At 39.7% G+C, this 19,349-nt stretch overlaps 1 protein-coding gene across 1 annotated transcript; it reads right to left on the minus strand.

Moving 5' to 3' along the window:
• Window positions 1-1,610: 1,610 nt before the first annotated feature.
• On the minus strand, window positions 1,611-14,473 carry enc1 (ectodermal-neural cortex 1). The gene is made up of 3 exons (XM_047373085.1): window positions 14,186-14,473; window positions 7,157-8,977; window positions 1,611-4,325 (listed from the first exon to the last, which is right to left on the minus strand). Exon 2 carries the CDS (start codon window positions 8,969-8,971, stop codon window positions 7,196-7,198), a length of 1,776 nt encoding a protein of 591 aa, XP_047229041.1. The 5' UTR covers window positions 8,972-8,977; window positions 14,186-14,473; the 3' UTR covers window positions 1,611-4,325; window positions 7,157-7,195.
• Window positions 14,474-19,349: the final 4,876 nt, after the last annotated feature.

A 19,349-nucleotide genomic window follows, 5' to 3' on the forward strand; every position in this document is an offset into this window, starting at 1 on the left:
ATTGAAGTCTTCTATTTCCCATCTTTTTGGTTTCCATTTTAATTTTCTGCACTTTTTTATGTTTTCTCCTCCTTAATAAATCTTTTAATCAAAGTATGCTGTTCTTCTGAACGATGTCTGGAAAAACCCACTTTAATCACAACACTGATGCTCGTTACAGGAAGAGTCAGCTCAGACCCTACCTGCTATGGAGGCCGAGACCTTTTGGAGTGCAGGGGGCGCTCCTGATGACCTTCAATATTGTTGTCTGTTGGAGCAGCAGGTTATCTACAGCTGAGAGGAAGCAGTTAGATAAGCTCAACAGGAAGGCCAGCTCTGTCCTAGGATGCCCTCTCTTAATGACATTTGCTTGCTATAAAGAAATATAAATTCTTCCCAAAACAGTGATTTAAGCGGTTTTGATCACTGCTGTAATAAAATAATCGAAATATATTCATTTTCATTTGTGAGAAGTTAGAAGTGAAATTGCAATGTTGTTTTAAATTTTATTCAAAGATGTGTTTTAATTGCCTATGTTTTATGTGTGACTGAGTCATACTGCTTGCGTTGCCTGGCAACACTGACATAATAAGGTACTTTGTTTTTATCACACTGGGCCACAAAAAACGCTAGACTTGAGTCTGTTCGGCCAAACTCTGCATAAGCTAAGAGCGCCCGGAGGATTGAGGGGTCAGGCCATCCGCAATATGTTCTGGATTTCAGGGGGGTAGGGGAATAAGATCTACTTCCTGGCTGACAGGAAGTCCAACTTCCTGCGTTGATTAATGGGGGGACTGTGTGATCACACAGAGCTACAGAGGGGCCTCCCACACACAGAGCCTCCACATTTCACCTTGAGTGTCAAACCCTTTTTCATTCCCTCTGGCTCTCACGGTGCTTGAGAAAAACAGGACTAAAATAGGATTTCAATAACTTATTGCACCATCACACAAGGCAGAGTCAGAAAAACACATTTCCTAAGCTAAGAGCATTTTGTTTGTAAAAGGGTCAGTAGTCAAATTGTTGTTTCTAAAACCTCAGATTGGTCAGGAGTCATGTCAGGGTGAAGAATGTAAACTGTGAACAGACTCCTCGCAGCTGGGGGAATGCGGCAAGTGGCGGTGTGCTCTGGAGTAGCTCACTAACGGGATGATGTTGGACCTGTTAGAAATGCAGACAGACTCCATGCTTTGCAATGCATTTCACTGATAGGAAGGCTTTGCAATAGGCAATGGGGGGAGGGAAAAGAATGAGGTTCTTTTTAAGATTTCATGTCGTCCTCCACCCCCCACTCTTTGCAGATAAAGGTTGCCGTTGCCAAGGTGACTTGACAGAGAAAGGGAAAGTATCTGGCTGTTTTCACCCATCCTTGTGCGGGAACCTTAGAAGCCAGAGGCATAGATAAGACGATTCCGATCCGCCCCTCCACAGAACAAAACTGTACGTATGGTATAGTGCCCTAAATACCTCCAGACACTTTCACTCATTTGAAAGCTGCCTAAATATGCGAAACATGCAGTAATGAGCAAGCTCCCCGCACTGCATTAGAAGCCGCTTTCGCCTTCTGAAATGATGTGGAGACATTAACACGTGCAGACAGACTAATCACCACAATAATGAGGAAACCAAGGTAGAACGTTACAGTCAAGAGGAAAAAACTCTTATGTTTATTAGCCATGAATTTCACATTGTGAAAAAAAGAATCACATGTACAAAAAAAATGCCATAAAAATAGAAATCAAACTTTTACATGATCGAATAAAAGAAAACAGATGCACACTGACAGAATCTTCTGTCTCATTTACGTCATTATGTGAAAGTACCGTGCTCAAGGCGATGAGAATGATGGCTGGAGGAGAAACGGGGTAATGCCGCTCAGCAATTAGGTGCAAATTGAAGGGGCATTCATTGCTCGCTGTTGCCAGGGAAACTTGTGTGCCGTGGGGAAAGAAATTCCCTTGTCTGATTGGTTGGGCTGGAGTCTCTTAGTTCAGTGGTTGGATGTGGTCAACGTTATAGAGCCACAATGGTCTTCACACAAGTCTTCAAATTCACAATAGGAGGAATTTTCTGAATGGCTGAAGGAGGGCTGAGCGGCAGTTTACAGGGGGCTGATTTACACTGGATGTGAATGAGGAATCATAAAGGAAGAAGATCTGTAACAAAATATATCAATTCGACAAAGACAGAACCTTGCAACATGGTCAGCTCACCTAGACAGACAAAAACACTAAGAAGATGTTGCAACATATACTTTTTATGCTTTTTTTGGTTTGTAGAAACTTGCTTTATTTAATGTGTTTTTATGGTGAAAAGCACTGCGGTGTATGCCCTTAACATTACACAGCATTCTGTGCCAAACTAACCTGACTAAGGGTTAACTCTCAGGGAGCCAAGTTGGCATGTGTCACACAGCTACTGCTGTTTGGGACAGCTGCAAACACGGTCAAATTCTTAAATGTGTTGCGGTCAGACTGGGATGTGCTGGGTGGTTAATGGGTCACATACTGTGCCATCCTATCTTTTCTTTTGGATTTTCTTTATTAATAATAATAATATTTTGGGCATATTTTTAAATGGTATTTAGTCTTATAGTTGTAAGATCTGGGCTTGGGCTGGTACGAGATTCTATTCACAAGTAATTTCAAAAACGAATCAGATGGTCCAGTTGCTTTGATTTAAAAAGGAATAGCAACAATTACCAAATGCTGCTAAAACATTGTAACACTGTAACATTATAAGGATGCTATAAGGAATATTATAGATTATAAGGATGTTATCTATAAGTTTAATTTATTAATATGAAACTTCTGATAGGCTTGTTGAAAAATGTAGATTGTACCGAAGCACAGGCAGCTAGCCTGCAGTCTGCAGTTGGGGGGTTGGGGGTATTAGGTTTTTTAATCAGGCTGACCTGCAGTATGCAGCAACACTACAGGTCCTGCCATATATTGGTATTTCTTTAAAATTACTATAAAACAAAGGAAGTGACAAATGGGAAATTTTGGCAGTTTTACAACAAAAACTACTTTGATTTGGGAGTTGATCCCAGTATCCAGCCCAAGCCTACTAAAGGCCCATAAATCTTACTATGAACTACTTTATTTAATCTGTAAATTAAGTCTTTCATCCGTTCCAAGCCACTTGAAAAGAAGTAAACAGTGAAACTAAATGAGCCTTTGCGAGCAAGTTTCTCCTGGCAAAGACAGAACTGTGCAAAAGGCAGCTCACTGAGACAAATAAAACACAACACTAGGCCATGCATGACATAACCCAAACATACATTCACATCCGAATGCAGGCAGAGAAGAAATAAATAGGATTAAACATATTAACATGACATAGTTACCAGTACCATATAAATTAAGACTACACTGCAGCAAGTTTAAGAAGAAACAGATAAAAAAAAATTGTTTAGCTTTTGTTAAGGTGACAGTATTTTTGAAGACTACATGCCAGTTTCCACTGAATCACTATGAGTGAACATGCTCTAAAAAGGGTTTCAGCGATGACTCAGCAAGCGAGCTGGCGGTTTTATCAGGAGAACAGAAACACAGCCGCTCTTTTACAGCATTAGGAGTACAGCATTCCTTCTGAGCTGCAGAATCCAAACATGGGCGTCAACGCAATGGTGCCAAATGCCAAACACTGAACACGCAAGCCTGTGAGTTCGAGGCCCGCACAAATCCCATTGATCGTCCTCGATCTCAGCTGATGTCACTTCTGAACACCTCCTGAGTGGCAGCGACAGGGAAGTCTTTATGGGAGAAATGCTCAAACGTTTTTTTCTAGGTTTGAAACACAACTTAAAAAGCTTCTAACAGTTTGAAAACAATAAAACAATCAAAAAAGTGGAAGATTTGCTCCTTCATTTTTTCTTATACAAGTCAGATATTCAGTCAAAATCCATTGATTTTGTTCTTTTTCACCCCTGCCACTGCTTCCCCTTTAATCAGCATCTGTCATGCTCTTTTATTCATAGCGAAAACATCATCACAAGCATGTCATGACTATGTATGAAGAAAGCAGGTTTTCATCATATGTTGGCAGCTCTCCTATGGCAGCATGAAAGCACAATGTGCACACAGGGTCAGAGTCTGTACCTCGTGGAACAAGCGTCAGTCAGTTCGGTGTCTTTGAGGAAACCGTCCACCTTCCTTAACAACTGTCCGGCTGATTGGGTCTCCACTCCTGCGTCTTTTTTTTTTGTTGTTTGCTTTTTTTTTGCAACACCAAGATGAATGTGGGGCATCTGTACATCGCTGCTTTGCGTCTCTTTGTGGATGAAGAGAATGTGCGCTTCTTCACGGTTACGAGACCGGCAGATGATGTGAAACAAGGGAAATCTAGGGAGAGAGGAGAAAGTTCTGTTAAGCAGGCTACCAAGGTGGATGAAGTAAATACGATCATACTTACAGACAACCCCTAAATAATATGGGTTTATCATTTCCAAAGAACTAAAGTGGTGGAAATCAAAATATCACCAGTGCAAAGAGTCTCTATAACTCAGTTTATGCTGCAAGGCACAGAAAGTGTATTTTCTTCAGATCCTGCAATTTACAATAACAGCAACTCTAACATTCACAAATGTTTTATCGGAGACAAATCCCAAGGGAAGTGATTCATTTCAGTGTATGTTACATTACAATACATTGTGGTGTGTCTAGTATGGATTATTTTCTGCCAAACTTCCACCAACTCTGTTTTCTGTGAACAGTCTGGTTATCATCCAGCTCCTCATCTCCTCCGTAGCAACATCACTTCGCACTGATTGTGTTTAACTCTGTTAGATTAATTTTGTCCTTTCCATTTTTAAAGAGGAAATGCACACAGTAACACTTCCTTAGCCTAAAAAAGGATATTAACCCAGAATGAGCTATAGCTATTGAAAAAAAGTAAATAAATATTTTTGAAATGTGGTTTTAAAATACTTATTAATATATTGGATATTTATTTATTTTAAAGTACTTTTTTACAGGGAAGATGGTGAATAATGGTCCACATTCAGTAACAATGATCTTCCCATGTGAAACACGTACTGCCAAGTGGAACTTGGCAGTACTCTCTGGGGTCGGAGTAATCTGACAGAAAGTTAAAGTAGTTTAGAAAAAAAAAGCATGCACTAAAAGGGCTAAAGTATTTTAGGTTTTTACATGAGTAGATGCTCATTTCGCATAATCTCATAACCTCCGGTAAGATACTGCCTACTCGTAGCTGTAATTTCTCATAGGTTCAAAAACCTTTCCTTGAAGAGTACCAGATTCTAGTTTTACCCAAATTTAATTAAATTGAACTTTTCATTGTGTCATGTGAAATATAAAAATTACTGTAAGATATCTTAGATTCATCAGCTTTTAAAGAACATTTTCCAGATATTTTTTTACTTTCCACTGTATAGCTGTCGAAATTTTGCAACCAGTAATATTTTCAAACGCACAAACTTGTCTTTTGCATAAGCGAGGGGAAAGTGTTCAAGCCATCTTTCAGTAGCTTCACTGACCAGCAGTGTGCAGCAACATGTGGGGGAGGGGCAACACTGTGTTACTCTGTGCAACATACAGCCAAAGAAAACTGTGGTTGCTCCGGGACTTTCTCAGGCATCTCATAAAAACAATTACAAGCTTTTGGAACAGACATACGCAAAATCTAGCGGCGTTGAAAGTGTAACCATACATAGATATTAGTAAGCAGCTTATACCTACCAAGGACATAAAGGAATAGCTAATAGCAAAATAATGTAAAGTAATGCATTCATTAAAAAATAAAAGAGTAATGTTTTTTTGCTCTTGTTTTGCATGGAAATTCACAACTTTATCCTTTTTACCCAGCTCTTCTTGTTTGCTTTTACCTAAAACAATCTAAACATTCTAGGGAATAAAATCCTCCGTGCCCTGGCCTAGTACTTAATTTCCAGGTCTTAGTTTTCTTAATTAAACAGATTTATTTGCCCTGTCACCTGCTATGAAATAAATATAGTACAACAGTATTATTCATGGTGCCATCTGTCCCCACTACAAGATTTCTAAGAGACAAATCTAAAACGGAGAAACTTTCACAAAGTCCATTATTGTTCTCCCAGGAAAAGGCTGAAAGCACTTTTTTTTTTTTCTCGCAGCTACAATCTACTTCTGTGAGGTCCCAGCATACACCCTTTTCCTTTAATTCCTAAACACCCAGCCTTCTTTTCCATTCCTCCACATTTCTTCTATTCACCACGTTCAGTGAGCGGACTCTCAGTTGCCATGACAGGCAGGCGCACAAAAAACACAGGTCTTCTATTAAATGAGTGGCAGGATCTTTCCCTTCACTGGGCACTGTGTTGCTCTAGCTTACAGATAGTTTAAACCTCCTGTCTAATTTGTCCCTTTAAGAGATGAGTCGCTGAAATTAAGAGGGGAAAACAAGCCCTAGAAAATATTCTCAAGAGGAAGGAAGGGGAAGGAAAATCACAATGTTGGAGCAGCGGAGCTGTTCTGAACCGTCTTCTAACGTTATCAGAGGGGAGACACGCAGAGGAAGGCTAAAGAGTCTCTTTACTTTATACTTCTTTCTCAGGAGTCGAGACTTGCCAGGCATTAAAGTAAAAAATAAATTTACAAAAAGAAAAATAACTGCTTGCACAGCTACTTAATGTGTGGGGACATTAATTTGGGGATTGTGCAAACAGAAAGATGAAGACTGTGAGCTCACTACCCATGCTCCACATACGTCTGGCCTGCTTATCATCAGAGCAGAAGTGCTGGGTTAGAATGAGGTCATTAAGACAGAAGACAAATTTGTATGTTTACAGAGTAAAATGACTATCAAAGATGATGTGAGTATAAGTGATTGAGTTGCGAAGGATGGGATTTATGCTGGTAAGCCCCCCTTATCTCCACTTCCTCACTTCCCCTGCTGCCGCTTCTCTCATTCACCTCTTCTTTTAAGTGATGATAAATCACTTCCGACGCTGTGAGTTGCAAGCTACCTCCCTTCTTTCTAATGTAAAAGCCACAGCCTCATCAAAGGTGGGTTGGATTAGCAGTGATGTGTGGTTCTGCTAATTTGTAGGTCCCTTTACCTTCTGGGAGATTCCCTCCACAAGAGTATTAGTTAAGCTTAATGGTTGTCTAGGGAATACTGGATCCCATCTCAATGGGTTAAAATTGTTAGTAGGGATCTAAGATATTGCTCTTACCTTATGGAGAGGGTACAGGAGGTGTCAACAGTTCAGGATTCAAGCTGGCAGATGCTTCCAGGTGCTGACGAAGGCGGTAGGAATGAGTGAGTATGGAACAGTTGTGATGCTGTTCCATGCATCAAGTGTGGGGTCATAGCAGTCCAGTGTTTTACACCGCTGCGTACCAAAGTACCCGCCCACCACGTAGAGTTTGTTTCCTGATGCCACGGCCTGGCAGCTCATCCGCTTGGCAGTCACATCCCCAACTTTAGTCCACTGGTAGTTCTCACTGCTGAACTTGTAAGCCGAGCAGGCTGAGAATTCAGTATCCCCGCCCATGACAAATATTTGGTTCCCCAGCACGGCAGCGGCCGTGTAACGCCACGGCTGCGGGCAGGATGCCGGCACAGTCCATCGGTTCTCCTGGGGATCGTAGCACTGCACCTTGGGCAGTTTGTCATGGGTGACGCTGGTTCCTCCAAAGGCAAACAGCTTGAGCTTCACGCTGACCACTGCCGCATTGCTCACACCCTCTCTGAGAGGCGCCACCATGGTCCACTTGTTTGCCAGCGGGTCAAACTGTTCCACTTGTTTGAGTGACACAGATGGAGAGGCCGGGAGACAGCCCGTTGCCGCGGTGTGTCCTCCAACAACATATAGGCAGTGTTTGAGTTCTGCAGAGCCGTGGCCAAACCTGGCGATGAGCATGGGTGCCGCTTTAGACCATTCTTCATGTACAGTGTCATAGACCCACACGTCTTTGGAAACTCCGTTCTCTGATCCCCTCCCACCTGTGATGTACACCTTGCAGCCAATGGCACAGGCACTGAACTCCTTCCTTGGACTGGGGATGTCAGCTTTCGGGATTATCTCTTTGGCTTTCTGGTCTACCAGGTACAATTTATCACACATGAATGTCTGCCCGCCAAGAAGAAACAGAGCATGACTGGTTTTTCTTGGTCGAGCACATGGGCTGTTGACAACGCCATCATTCTGGAGGATCTTCAGCTTACAACGAATTGCTTCATCTACCAGTTCCTTGCTTTTGGCCTGAGCATTAATCAGCTCTTCTGTTGAAACATTCTCCATTAAAAAGATGGCGGGAAGTAAGGCGAGACGGACTGTTCTAAGAAGCTCTGGGAGGTAACAGTGCCTCTTCTCTAAGTCATAGTTGATCCAGTTAAGGGCAGCTTCATAAACCAGTCTCTCATCTTCTGTCTCTAGCTCCTCATGTGACAAAAGCTGCACTACCATATCTTTGGGCAATTGGAGAAAGTCCTCTGTCTTGCAAATGGCAGGGAAGTTGCTTAGACACATGCCCCAGGAGAGCTCAGACAGCTTCATACACTGGTGGGCATCAGACAGCAACAGCATGCCAAGACAGTTGGATGGATGAAGGTTTCTCTCCAGGAATTCGGCGCAGGCATCGCGGATGTCCTGAAACTCCAACATGTCCCCAGCCTCCAGTAGTGACTCTGCATTCTCCTCGTTGATGACCACCCGCGACGAGTACGCATAATCAAGCAGCAGCTCTAAAACCTCCGGATGGATCGAGTCTCGAAAGTCAACCTCACTGGCTTGGCTCTCCCTCAGACCGCCACTAAACATGGCCTCAAAGTATCGGCTGCATGCAGCCAGCACGGCGCGATGGCAGGGGAAGGAGCGGCTGCCTGCATGAAGGAGGACATCTGTAAAAAGCCTCTGTTGCCGTAGAGAGTTGAGGTGCATGAGGACACTGTCAGCATAGGAGGATTTGTGAAAAAGGTATATGTTCATGGAGCCGGTGCTGGCTCTGGATTTTCGGTTTTCATGGACGCACACTGACATTTTCATTGAATCCTACAAAGAAATAAGAAAAGAAAGATGTCCCATGAATCAATCATATTTAAAATCTATAAGGACATGTATATAATTACATTTTAGACAATTTTCAATCTTTAAATGCATCTATTTATCTTTCTTGTAGCTAGAAACCTAGAGATAAATGTTATTAGTGAAAAGATTGTTTGTCTTCATAGTTAGTCATAAAAACAGATTAATCAGCTGGTAAAATAAGCCCAATTTGCCTCACAAATGTCACCCTCAGCAGTGAAAGCTGCACATGCAAACACTAGGAGGTCGGTGTGGAAATATTAAAGCATTTAGTGCTGATATCCTTACAAGGATGAGAAAACATACATTTGCTAAAACAATTAAATCAGACAAAAAGCACAAATCATGTGCAAAGAAAAAAATGACAAGTGTTCACATCTTGTACGCAGTGTGTCCTTGGCCAAGGACATAACAACTGCATTCTTCAGAAAGTCTTACCCTTTTAGGTATGAGCAGCTTTAATGCCAATTTCTTGTTTACAAAAAGCATCTTTGCAAAAAATATTTAAGAGAAAATTGAATAAAAAAGACAATTTAAAGAAATTCAGCATTTTGTTTTCTAAAGAAAAATGTTAGCTTGCATCTTCATTGCCTGTGACCGTCCTCACTCAAAGCTCGCTTTGATTCCACCTACTTATTTAGCAATGGCCCCTGTGTGAGCTTCTAAATCCACAAAGTCTTAAGAAGCAACAACCAAATTCTCAGCCTGCCCAGAATCCATACTTGCCTTTAAAGACCTCAATGAAGTTTCACACAATATTGCACTATTATTTAAAATATTATTTATCAGTCAAGCTCTAAAATCTCCTTGTCCGAGATTCATGTAGTTCTAGCTTGTTGTTTCTTGGCAGCAAACAGCTGCAGTGTGCAGTCAAGCTCCTAACCTTCCAGTTACTGGGAATTCCAAGGATTCCAAACTAAGGCCCTTGCAAACATCCATAAAATCTTTTCAAAACACCTGTGAGGCATGATGCATTTCTCCCTCTGCCCTCCAGTTTTACTTTTACCTGACTCAAAATGTAATTTTTTTAATTGACATTACATTTAAGAGCACACCATTTTAAAGATTTATACACAGTTTGAATTTTATATCAACCATTAATACAGTACCAGTAAGGTTGCACACTTTTTTTTTACAAATGTATTGCTACGTCAAGAACCTTATGTGCAATATTCATCTCGCGAAGGAATGTTTGGAGTGCAATAATTGCCGACTGATATATCACAGGTCTGACACAAATGACATTGCCAAAAATACTTAAGGTCACGAGGAAGCACAGATGACAAATAGAGGAAAGAAGAAAATGTGCATATTTCACAACTGATACCACCATTGCATGTTTTCTAATATCGTGGAGTCCTATCGTGTGCTCAAAAGACAGGAAGAACACCATTAAAGTCTCAAAAGTATATGCATGGTTGGATAAAACCCTAGAAAGATGTTTTATTGAAAAATCTTAGATAAACTGCTTTAATTTTGGCTCCTCTCAGATTAACAGTTAGCTTTGGCCTCCAGGAACATCTCATCTGGATTTATAATAAATCAAGGCACCAAGAGGCTCACCTCTTGCATGTGTGATGTTTTACTGTTTAGAACCTTTTAACAGATCTGGAAAATCCTGAACTATCCCTTTAGGTTCTGTCACAGGCCACATATTTTACAAACCTGCTGTTGGTGAGTGTTTAATATTCACATTAGATTTGAGTTCAAAAGACCCCGTTTGTCAGAAAACCTTCCTCCACACTTGAAGCACAGAGGACAGTTTCCAATTTCCATAAGTTGCATCACGCTTAAGAATTCCCAGAATACAGTCTTGTGAAAAGAGAAATCAAGTGTGAAGCCCGTAGGTGCAAATGCAAGATTTGTGACGAGCACTGTCACTTCTACCTTTGGCTTTAGGTCTTTGTGAATTCTGAAGTAATGGCTTTGAAGTCGAGCTTTGATGTTCATGATGCCCAAAGAAGTAATTCTTAGTGTTTAGCTGCAAGCATTCTTCCTTAGCCGTAGTTCATCAGTTTCTTTATATTCATCTTATCTCTCTTTTCCTTAATGGGCACAGAACTTTTAGATCACAGTCTTGCATTGGCTTCACAAACTTGCTTCCTGATTTTCATCTGGTTGATTTACCAAAACTTTGGTTTTATACGAAACTCAAATGACTTGCAACACAGTCAGCGAAACCAAATTAGGGTGCCTTCCAAACAACTTTTGTGTGCACGCGTGTGTGTCTTTGTGCGTGTGGGCGAAAACAACCATCTCAACCATGCAGGGTTTCACACAGGGAAGCGCCAGCATTATTTGTCAGCAGTTTATGAAACATAAAACCAACTGCTAACTTCGCTCAACAGGCTTTATTGCATTCCAGCAGAGACATGACCGGGCAGACGTCATCTCCTGGAATCAGCTATGATGAGAATATCCTAGCCTGGTCTCTCACCTGCAGGTGTCACCTCCTACATAAAGACACACACACATACACATCCACACACTGCGCTTTGGCTTTTCTAATTGGAAAATAAGTTGCTTGATTTGAGTAAGTGAACCTAATAAGTCCAGGATTTAATTAGAGAGGCTCTGCTTATGTTATTAATAAGAATTTTAATAAGTCCGACCATCTATAGTTTATGTCAGAGGCGTTGAAGCAGAAGGGCAGAGAAACAGCTTTAGTAGGAGCACAGCGGCAGCTTGTACGATCAAGTGAACAACAGCAACCATGGCCATTTTGAATCTCTTCCTGTAGTCTTTCTATATCTTTTCATGGCTTTTTTCCTTTTTTGGCAATTAAGGACATCTATGTGGTGATTTTGTAGCACTTTTAGATAATTTTGTACCACTCACAGGTAACTGTAGGATATATCTATGTCTCATTTTGGCACTTTAACTGTTCTTAATTTTTTTTATTTCTTCTGTGTCTATTCTGCACCCTTTGTTTCTAGCATAGGAGATACGTTTGGCTTAATAAAACTTCAAATATTTCATGTCAAATGATAGGGGAGCTAGCGATCACACAGAAAATAAAAAAAAAGAGAATTTGCATTCCTAATAAATGACATAGTGAAAAAAGACATAGTGATAAAAACTTGATGTCAGCTTCATGGCATTTTGACTAAATAACCTTTTGCTTCAGCATGTGATTTTTTCTCTGTAAACTGACCTTGTCATGGCTTAACTTTATAACATCTTGATAATGACAAAGCGTGACAGGGACCTTTTTCTCAGAAATGCTAACAATCTAATCTACTGTCCAAATGCTTGTTTGAGTCCAAGAATTTCATAATGTCAGTGTTTTTATAATCCTACCACCATCCGTCTACATGACATTCAGTTCTGTGCAATATTCAGAAAAGATCTGTTTGTATCAAATGATCTGTGGATCATACACTGCCTTAAAAATTATTCATATGCACAGCAGAAATTCAGCACTCCGTATAATCCTAAACAGACCACCCCGCTGTAAAACATGGTGGTGGTGGCAGTATCATGCTGTGGGGATGCTTTTCTTCAGCACAGATGGGGAGAACTGTCAAAGTTTATAGAAATATGGATGAGGAAAAAGAAATTAAATCAGAGGGGCTACACAAAAATAAAGGCCAAACTTTTCCGATCCTTATTTGTAAAAAAAAAAAATATATATATATATATATATATATATATATATATATATATATATATATATATATATATATACATATATATAGTAAAACCACATCTGCATGTTACTTTCTCTTGATGTATGACATAAAATCTTGCTAAGATACATTAAGGTTTGAGGCCGTTACCTGACAAAATATGAAGAAGTTCAAATGTCGTGTAAATACGTATGCAAGACAGAGCAGATTTGTGAAGCTGTATAAGGATGAACCTTCACAGTATTTGCTTTGCGTGCATGTATTTGTCATGGCATGTTTTTACAATCCCATTTTACCATTTAGATAACCTTCATCGACCAAAGCTGACTACAGAAGATGATATACACACTACTTAGAAGGTAGGATTAGCCTGACAGCTTTCTCTAATAAGGACTAACAGATGTAATTTGTTAGTTATTCCATAGACTCTGCGGCTGCATCTTCACTGACTGCCTCCACATTGTTTAGGGAGATAACAAGATCATTTCGAAGGAGGTAAAATCAGGATAAGCGTTTGAGTATGAGGATAAGTATGAGGAAGTTTTAAGCTATCCGGAACAGCTTCAGTTATTTCATCCTGCAATGTAATGAGGCATTTCATTTCGACTGTATGACTGGAGCTTTTCGTGAATCATCTGTTCTGTGTGCCCTTACTCAACCTGAGAAAACGCTCTAGAATCTCTTACCCATGCTTCAAAGCAGGAGGATTTTCTTCTGTCCTCCTCACAGGACTCCCTGAAGGGCTTTTCCAGACAAAACAAGCATCCAAAATGCATCATTTTAAATACTTTGGAGTTGTAGTGGGCATTACTTTCCCTAAAACTAAATTTAATATAATACACATTTTCAGGATTCATAATATAAATATGCAACTAAAGTATTGCGCGGGTCTATGAAAGATGAGAGGAGAAGCGAAATGCCAACCTCATCCTGTTCAAAAGAACCCAGATCCAACAGACGCACAACCAGACTATATGCCTGATGCAGAAAAAAATACAAGAATGGGGAAGGGAAAAAGTCTGGCTGCAGTCTGGTTGAAATCATTGCCAGGTGCTCACAGTCAACCATGGACACAGGAAGAGAGAGGGATGGGAGGGAAACAACTTCAAAAGTAAACACCAGGCTTATGTGGACTTAGCTCCGAGCATCTGTCGAGCGAGACGCACAACGAAGACCGCAGACGTGCATCAGCAGCAGGGAACAATCTAAAAAACCTTCAAACAGATTCGGATTCATTGGTTATGTATAAATATACAGCCTCATCCAAGCTGCAAGGTTTTAATTTGGGCCATCCATCAAAGAATGACAAGGGAGCATGCAACACCTTATCTCGTCTGCGAGGAGGGAGAAATGCAGAGGGAACAAAAAGGGAAATGCAAAATGCAAACAATAAAAACAATATTGACACAATGAGAATGTCAACAATTCGCTCTCATTCGACTGATGCATCTCTAGATCCAACCTGGACATCTCCCTTCTTACAATAAAAGTTTCAATTTCTAAGTCAAAAAAAAGCGCAACATTAGGGAAATAACTGTAATTTTACCTCTTTGGGTGAAAGCAAGAGTTCAGTTGTACCCGAAGGGTCGCTCGAGCATGCCACTTGTGAAAGAGCCACGATGCAAGCCTTTGCGCCCGTGGAGTGGATGGAGACTCCTTCGGTTATTTCCGAGCAGTAGGTCACAAAAAACAGCCGCTCTCTCGCAAATAAATAGACTACACCGGTGAGACTCGCTGTGGGTCTGACTGTATGCGGATGCGAAGAGGTTTATAATAAGAGGAGAGCTGTTTGGAGGCGTTCCTCCAGCTCTGCTCCTCTTCTCTTCGTCGCTCCTCCGCCTGCGCTCGCACTGAAATCAATGGGTGTGTTTACAGCGAGAGAACCGGGGTGGGTATGGCAAGTTGTTTTAATATTTAATCAGAGGAACGCATGCGTCTTTACCATGTTAGAGAGCAACATTACAAATCTCCCTTGTCCAAATACCATTCTTACAAGTAATTAAAGATAACATTACATGTTGCATAACACTAGTACAGATTATATTTGAATATATCTACAACTCAGATCCTATACTAGTGTGGTGCACAAGAACACAATATGGCTTTTGACCTACAATCCTTTCTTTCTCTTCAATTTGTTCTTGCTGAACGTTTAACTCTTGTCATACTATTATTTTGTCCTAGGTGGTATCCATAAATCTCTAAATATATATGTTTTTATGCCCCTGACAAGTACTATGTTAAAAAAGAAATGTCTTTAAATATGTCAACGTCAGTCAGTCATTTTCTACCTCTTCTTCCATAGTGGGTCGCGGGGAAGCTGGGGCCTATTTCCAGGAGTTATATTATTTTCCTAATTTAGAAATTCAGAGAGCTTTTAAAATGATCCCTGATTAATGAACTGAAACCTTGAATGTGAACTTGTTTGGCATCATTACATGTTTGCAACTTTGTGTGTGAAAATGACCCCAGTCATGACGTAATCATTAAAATGATTGTTTTATTAATTTTGTTGTCTCCCTTGAGTCTAAAGCATGTGGCTTGGAAAAATAATAATAATAGTATCCAGTTTTTTCCGTGGCAGTGTAACATGACATAACCCACAGACTTCCAGAAGTCTACATCTGATTGGTTGATCAGCTCCACGTGATGACTCCTCCCCTGCAAGCACACAGTGCCGAAAGCTGAGCTGAGTTGAGTAGGTAACATAAAACGAAATAATCCAACATGAACAGAGTGGAGTGATTGCTCTTTTGACTTTTGGTTGTAAAAATTGTAATGTTTGTATTTTACATTATGCTATGTTTTCATATTTGTGTAAAACAGAGCTGAGTAATACATTTGTGATTCCTCTGCTAGTGGGATGTGTTTAGTGTTTTACCTTTTGTCCAAAGACAGGAAACACCAGACATCCAATCGACCTGGGTTAGAACTGATGTCATCCTGAGTGACCTTCTAGGTAGATCAGCAGCTGCTGTGTCAAGCTTTTCCTGTCAGAATATCTTGATTCTTCTTTCAATTTGTGACAGAAATTGGTCATTTTTGATAAATTGTGGGACTGATGAGAAGACTTATTTATTTATGTACATTCATATAGTTTAACGGAGCACATCTACACTTGTAAGAAATAGATTTAAGATTACAAAAAATCTCTTAAAAGGTTAGGTGACCAATTTATTGTTTGAAAGACCAGATATGTATTCCCCTTGTCTGTAAATCAATATTTTACATTTATTTATCCAAAATGACGTTCTTCCTATTCACACTTACGATTTCAGATAGCTCAAATGTCACATTTCTCATCTAAAGTCTAGTCAGGCAGTACATCCTTGCTGTCTAGAATGAAAATTGTTTACATTAAAATCACAGTTCTCATTTCGAATATCTGACACCTTTTTGTTTATAGCTCTACATGTCAAATTAAATATCCAACTAAAAACAACCTTTATCGTTTCACAGTGGCAAGAATCACTTCCTGTATGACCCCACTTCAACCACCTCGTCTGCACTTTGTGACTGACTTTTACTGCTGTATATTGTATTCTCAAGCTCTAACTTAGCATTGTGGGTGGAAGAAATGACATCATAGACATCAACAATAATCCTACATACATCAACAACTGAATTGCTCATGTTTTAAGTATTCCTCATATTATTATAATGAAGGTATCTGTAACAGTTGATGTTTCCTACTGGTAACAATGGGATTATAAATGTCTTAATTAAGAGCTTCTGCTGGAAATAATTCTGTTTTAGATGTTTGAGGAAGAATGATTTTTGAGATACCTGAAAGGCTAACTGTGGATACCAAGAGTGTTATAAATATCTGAAATGTTTATTGTTACAGAAATAATTGATTTGATCACATTTGCGTTGACGCTCTCCCCAGCTAGTAAATGTAAAAATGACTTGCCATACAAAGAGGCGGGCAGGGGAGGATCAGCTCGTCTGTCTCAGCGCAGAAAAGGAGAAGACAAGAGAGACAATAGAGAGGGGGTGTATGCGGATAGATGTGGATGGGGAGAATGTCTCACGAGGCTGCAGCAAAAAGAAATTAAAAGTAAATAATTGTATCACCTTTTTAGTCCAATTCGGCCTTAATAAGCTGAGAAAGAGATTAGAGTTTCACAAAAGGAGCAGCTCACCATGGTAACTTGGAGAAAAAAATACCCGTTTCTGTGTAACACGGCGATTACTCAAACATTTTAATTATTAATTTATTTGATCATCTAGTTGCTTTCATGAAATAAAGACAATAAATTTACCCAGCGCTGCTAAAATAATACATGGATTGTTACTGTTTCATTAATTATATCACCAACTTTTATTTATTTAGTAACTTAGATAATGTTACCCAGACTTAAGCAAAAATTCAGAATAAATATCAACAGAATTTAAAAGAAGTGCAACAGCTATCTTTCAGCCAGCTGACGGCCATTGCCCAGCAACAGGTGAAGGAGGGGCAACATTGTCTGCTCCAAAAAGAAAATAATTAATTAACACATTTAAATTTGTGTTTCTTTTTTTAAATTGTTAAGGCCTGTCCAACATGTCTGTTGTGCAGTTTGTGCAGCTTTTTGTGAAATGGTATTTTTAACCATAAGATAAATTTTACGATTTTTTTTTATTTTTTTATTTTGACTTCTGAATTTAGTTTTTTTGCTTTGTTTTGTTTTAATCAGATCTAAATTCAGAAGTTCCACTTTACCTAATGAATTCCTGGAATTCAGTTATGACCTTTGAATTTGGAGCACCACCCCAAAATTATTCATTCCCCCCATCTGGCCAGCCTTTTCAAAGCTTTCTGGTGGCACCCCGCCACCCCCCACCCATGGGCTTTGGGGGTGGAGTGACCCTCTGCCAGTGGGTCACAAGATTAACCTTTTATTGTCAGCTCTACCTCTTTAGGCCTTTTTCAGATTTGTAGGCATGGGGGAACTCTTGGGAAACAATCGTTCTTTGGTGAAGTAAGGCCTCAGATCAGGGCAGAAAAAAACTCCATATATGTATCAATGAACTGCTTTGTCAAAAGTTATTTTAAGTGAAATTCTCTTGTTTGCAGAAAGCCACTTATGTGTCATATGATATATTTTAATCTAAAGTTTTTTTGTAATTCTAATTTTAGTAATGGTGGGCGTATTATTGTTCTGTAAATGGTGAAGTATTAATTCTCTGTTTATGCATAAACAAGCCCAGCACTGAGTACAGATCCCAGATATGAAAATCCATTGTTGTCCAAACTTTAACCACAGGGACATATTTTCAGAACTATAATATATAGGAGGCTCAGAGCTCAAAACTCAATCCTATAGGATTATAAAAGCATTATGGTTTCTTGGCTGGGGCACCCTGAAACAGGAGGTCCCATTTTATCCCCTGACTGGTCTTATGTGAGTCATGTCTGTGGTCCTCTCTGGCTGTGACCAAACTCCACTGGGTCCTTGAGGCAGTGATGTCAATATTTTGTTTGTTTTTATCTGCAATGGGCTTGTGATGTGGTGACCACAGGGCTGTTAGAGACTCATACCCGGTTTTACTTCCCATCAGTTGTCCGTGACATCACAATTACACCATTACTGCAACTACACATTAAATAACGACTCAGACTTTATTAGGATGGCCATGGGAAGTGCTGTAAACAGGACCATAATAGGGCATTAAGACCTGCATTTACGTGTGGCAAGAGGGGCACCTAGTGGACAAAATAAAAAAATACTTATGCAGGTGAGTGAAAAACATGTTTTCTACAAACTCCCCTCTTCCAATCTGTGTATAATACTATAAAAATATCAAATGATGGTTTTACATTTGTTTATCAACTGTGTTCCAATGTGCATAGTCTAAAAATGGATGATAAAGGGTATATATCACTAAAAAAATGTGTAAAATGAAGGTTAGTATTGGTGACAGCACCTCTTAGACAAGGTTCCTAAAAGGTCCTACTGATCACAGAAATAGTCCAAGTATGAGGGCTTCCTTTCTTACCCACAAATCGGTCCAATCAACACAATAGGAATCAAAAACTATGTAAAATGTTTGGCAAGCAGAGCAGAAAGATTTTACCCTGGACACACCATCTCCACTACGAAGCGTGGTGGTGGAAGTATCCTGCTGTAGGAAGGTTTTTCTTCAAAAGGGCCAAGAAGCTGGGCAGAGTTGATGGGAAGATGGATGGATTTAAATAATTTTGCCGTAAAACACTTAAGACTGTGGCAGGACCGTCTAAACATACTGCCAGCGCTACAGGGGAATGGTTTAAATCAAAGCTAGTTAATGTTTTGAAATGGCCCAGTCAAAGTCCAGACCCAGATCTCAAAGGGTATTCTGTGACAGTGTTTGTACCCTTGCCACAAAATTGAGGTATTTTATAAATAAGAATAAAACAATAAAAATAATAATGCTCTAAAAGTGCAAAGCAGCTCGAGTTGTACCTATGAAAGAGTTGCAGTTGTGATTGCAACTACAAACCATCAACTCATGTGGGTTAAATACAAATGCTTCTCAGATTTTCATTTGTAAAAACCTTCGAAAACCTCTACTCCATTTCACCTCACCATTATGCACTATTTCATATTGGTTTATCACATACCATCCTTTAAAAATCCTTTGAAGGTTCTATGAAAGATGAGAGGAATACTATAAAAAACACTATAATGCAACACTGATAAAGAAAATGTAACATTAAGCGATGCATACAGTGGATTCAGAAT

Source organism: Girardinichthys multiradiatus, chromosome 8, assembly GCF_021462225.1.
Source record: "Girardinichthys multiradiatus isolate DD_20200921_A chromosome 8, DD_fGirMul_XY1, whole genome shotgun sequence".
Classification (NCBI taxonomy): domain Eukaryota; kingdom Metazoa; phylum Chordata; class Actinopteri; order Cyprinodontiformes; family Goodeidae; genus Girardinichthys; species Girardinichthys multiradiatus.

What these genes read in the sequence shown, in the direction of transcription:
- enc1 (XM_047373085.1), bottom strand. Translation starts at nt 8,971, where the DNA reads ATGAAAATGTCAGTGTGCGTCCATGAAAACCGAAAATCCAGAGCCAGC.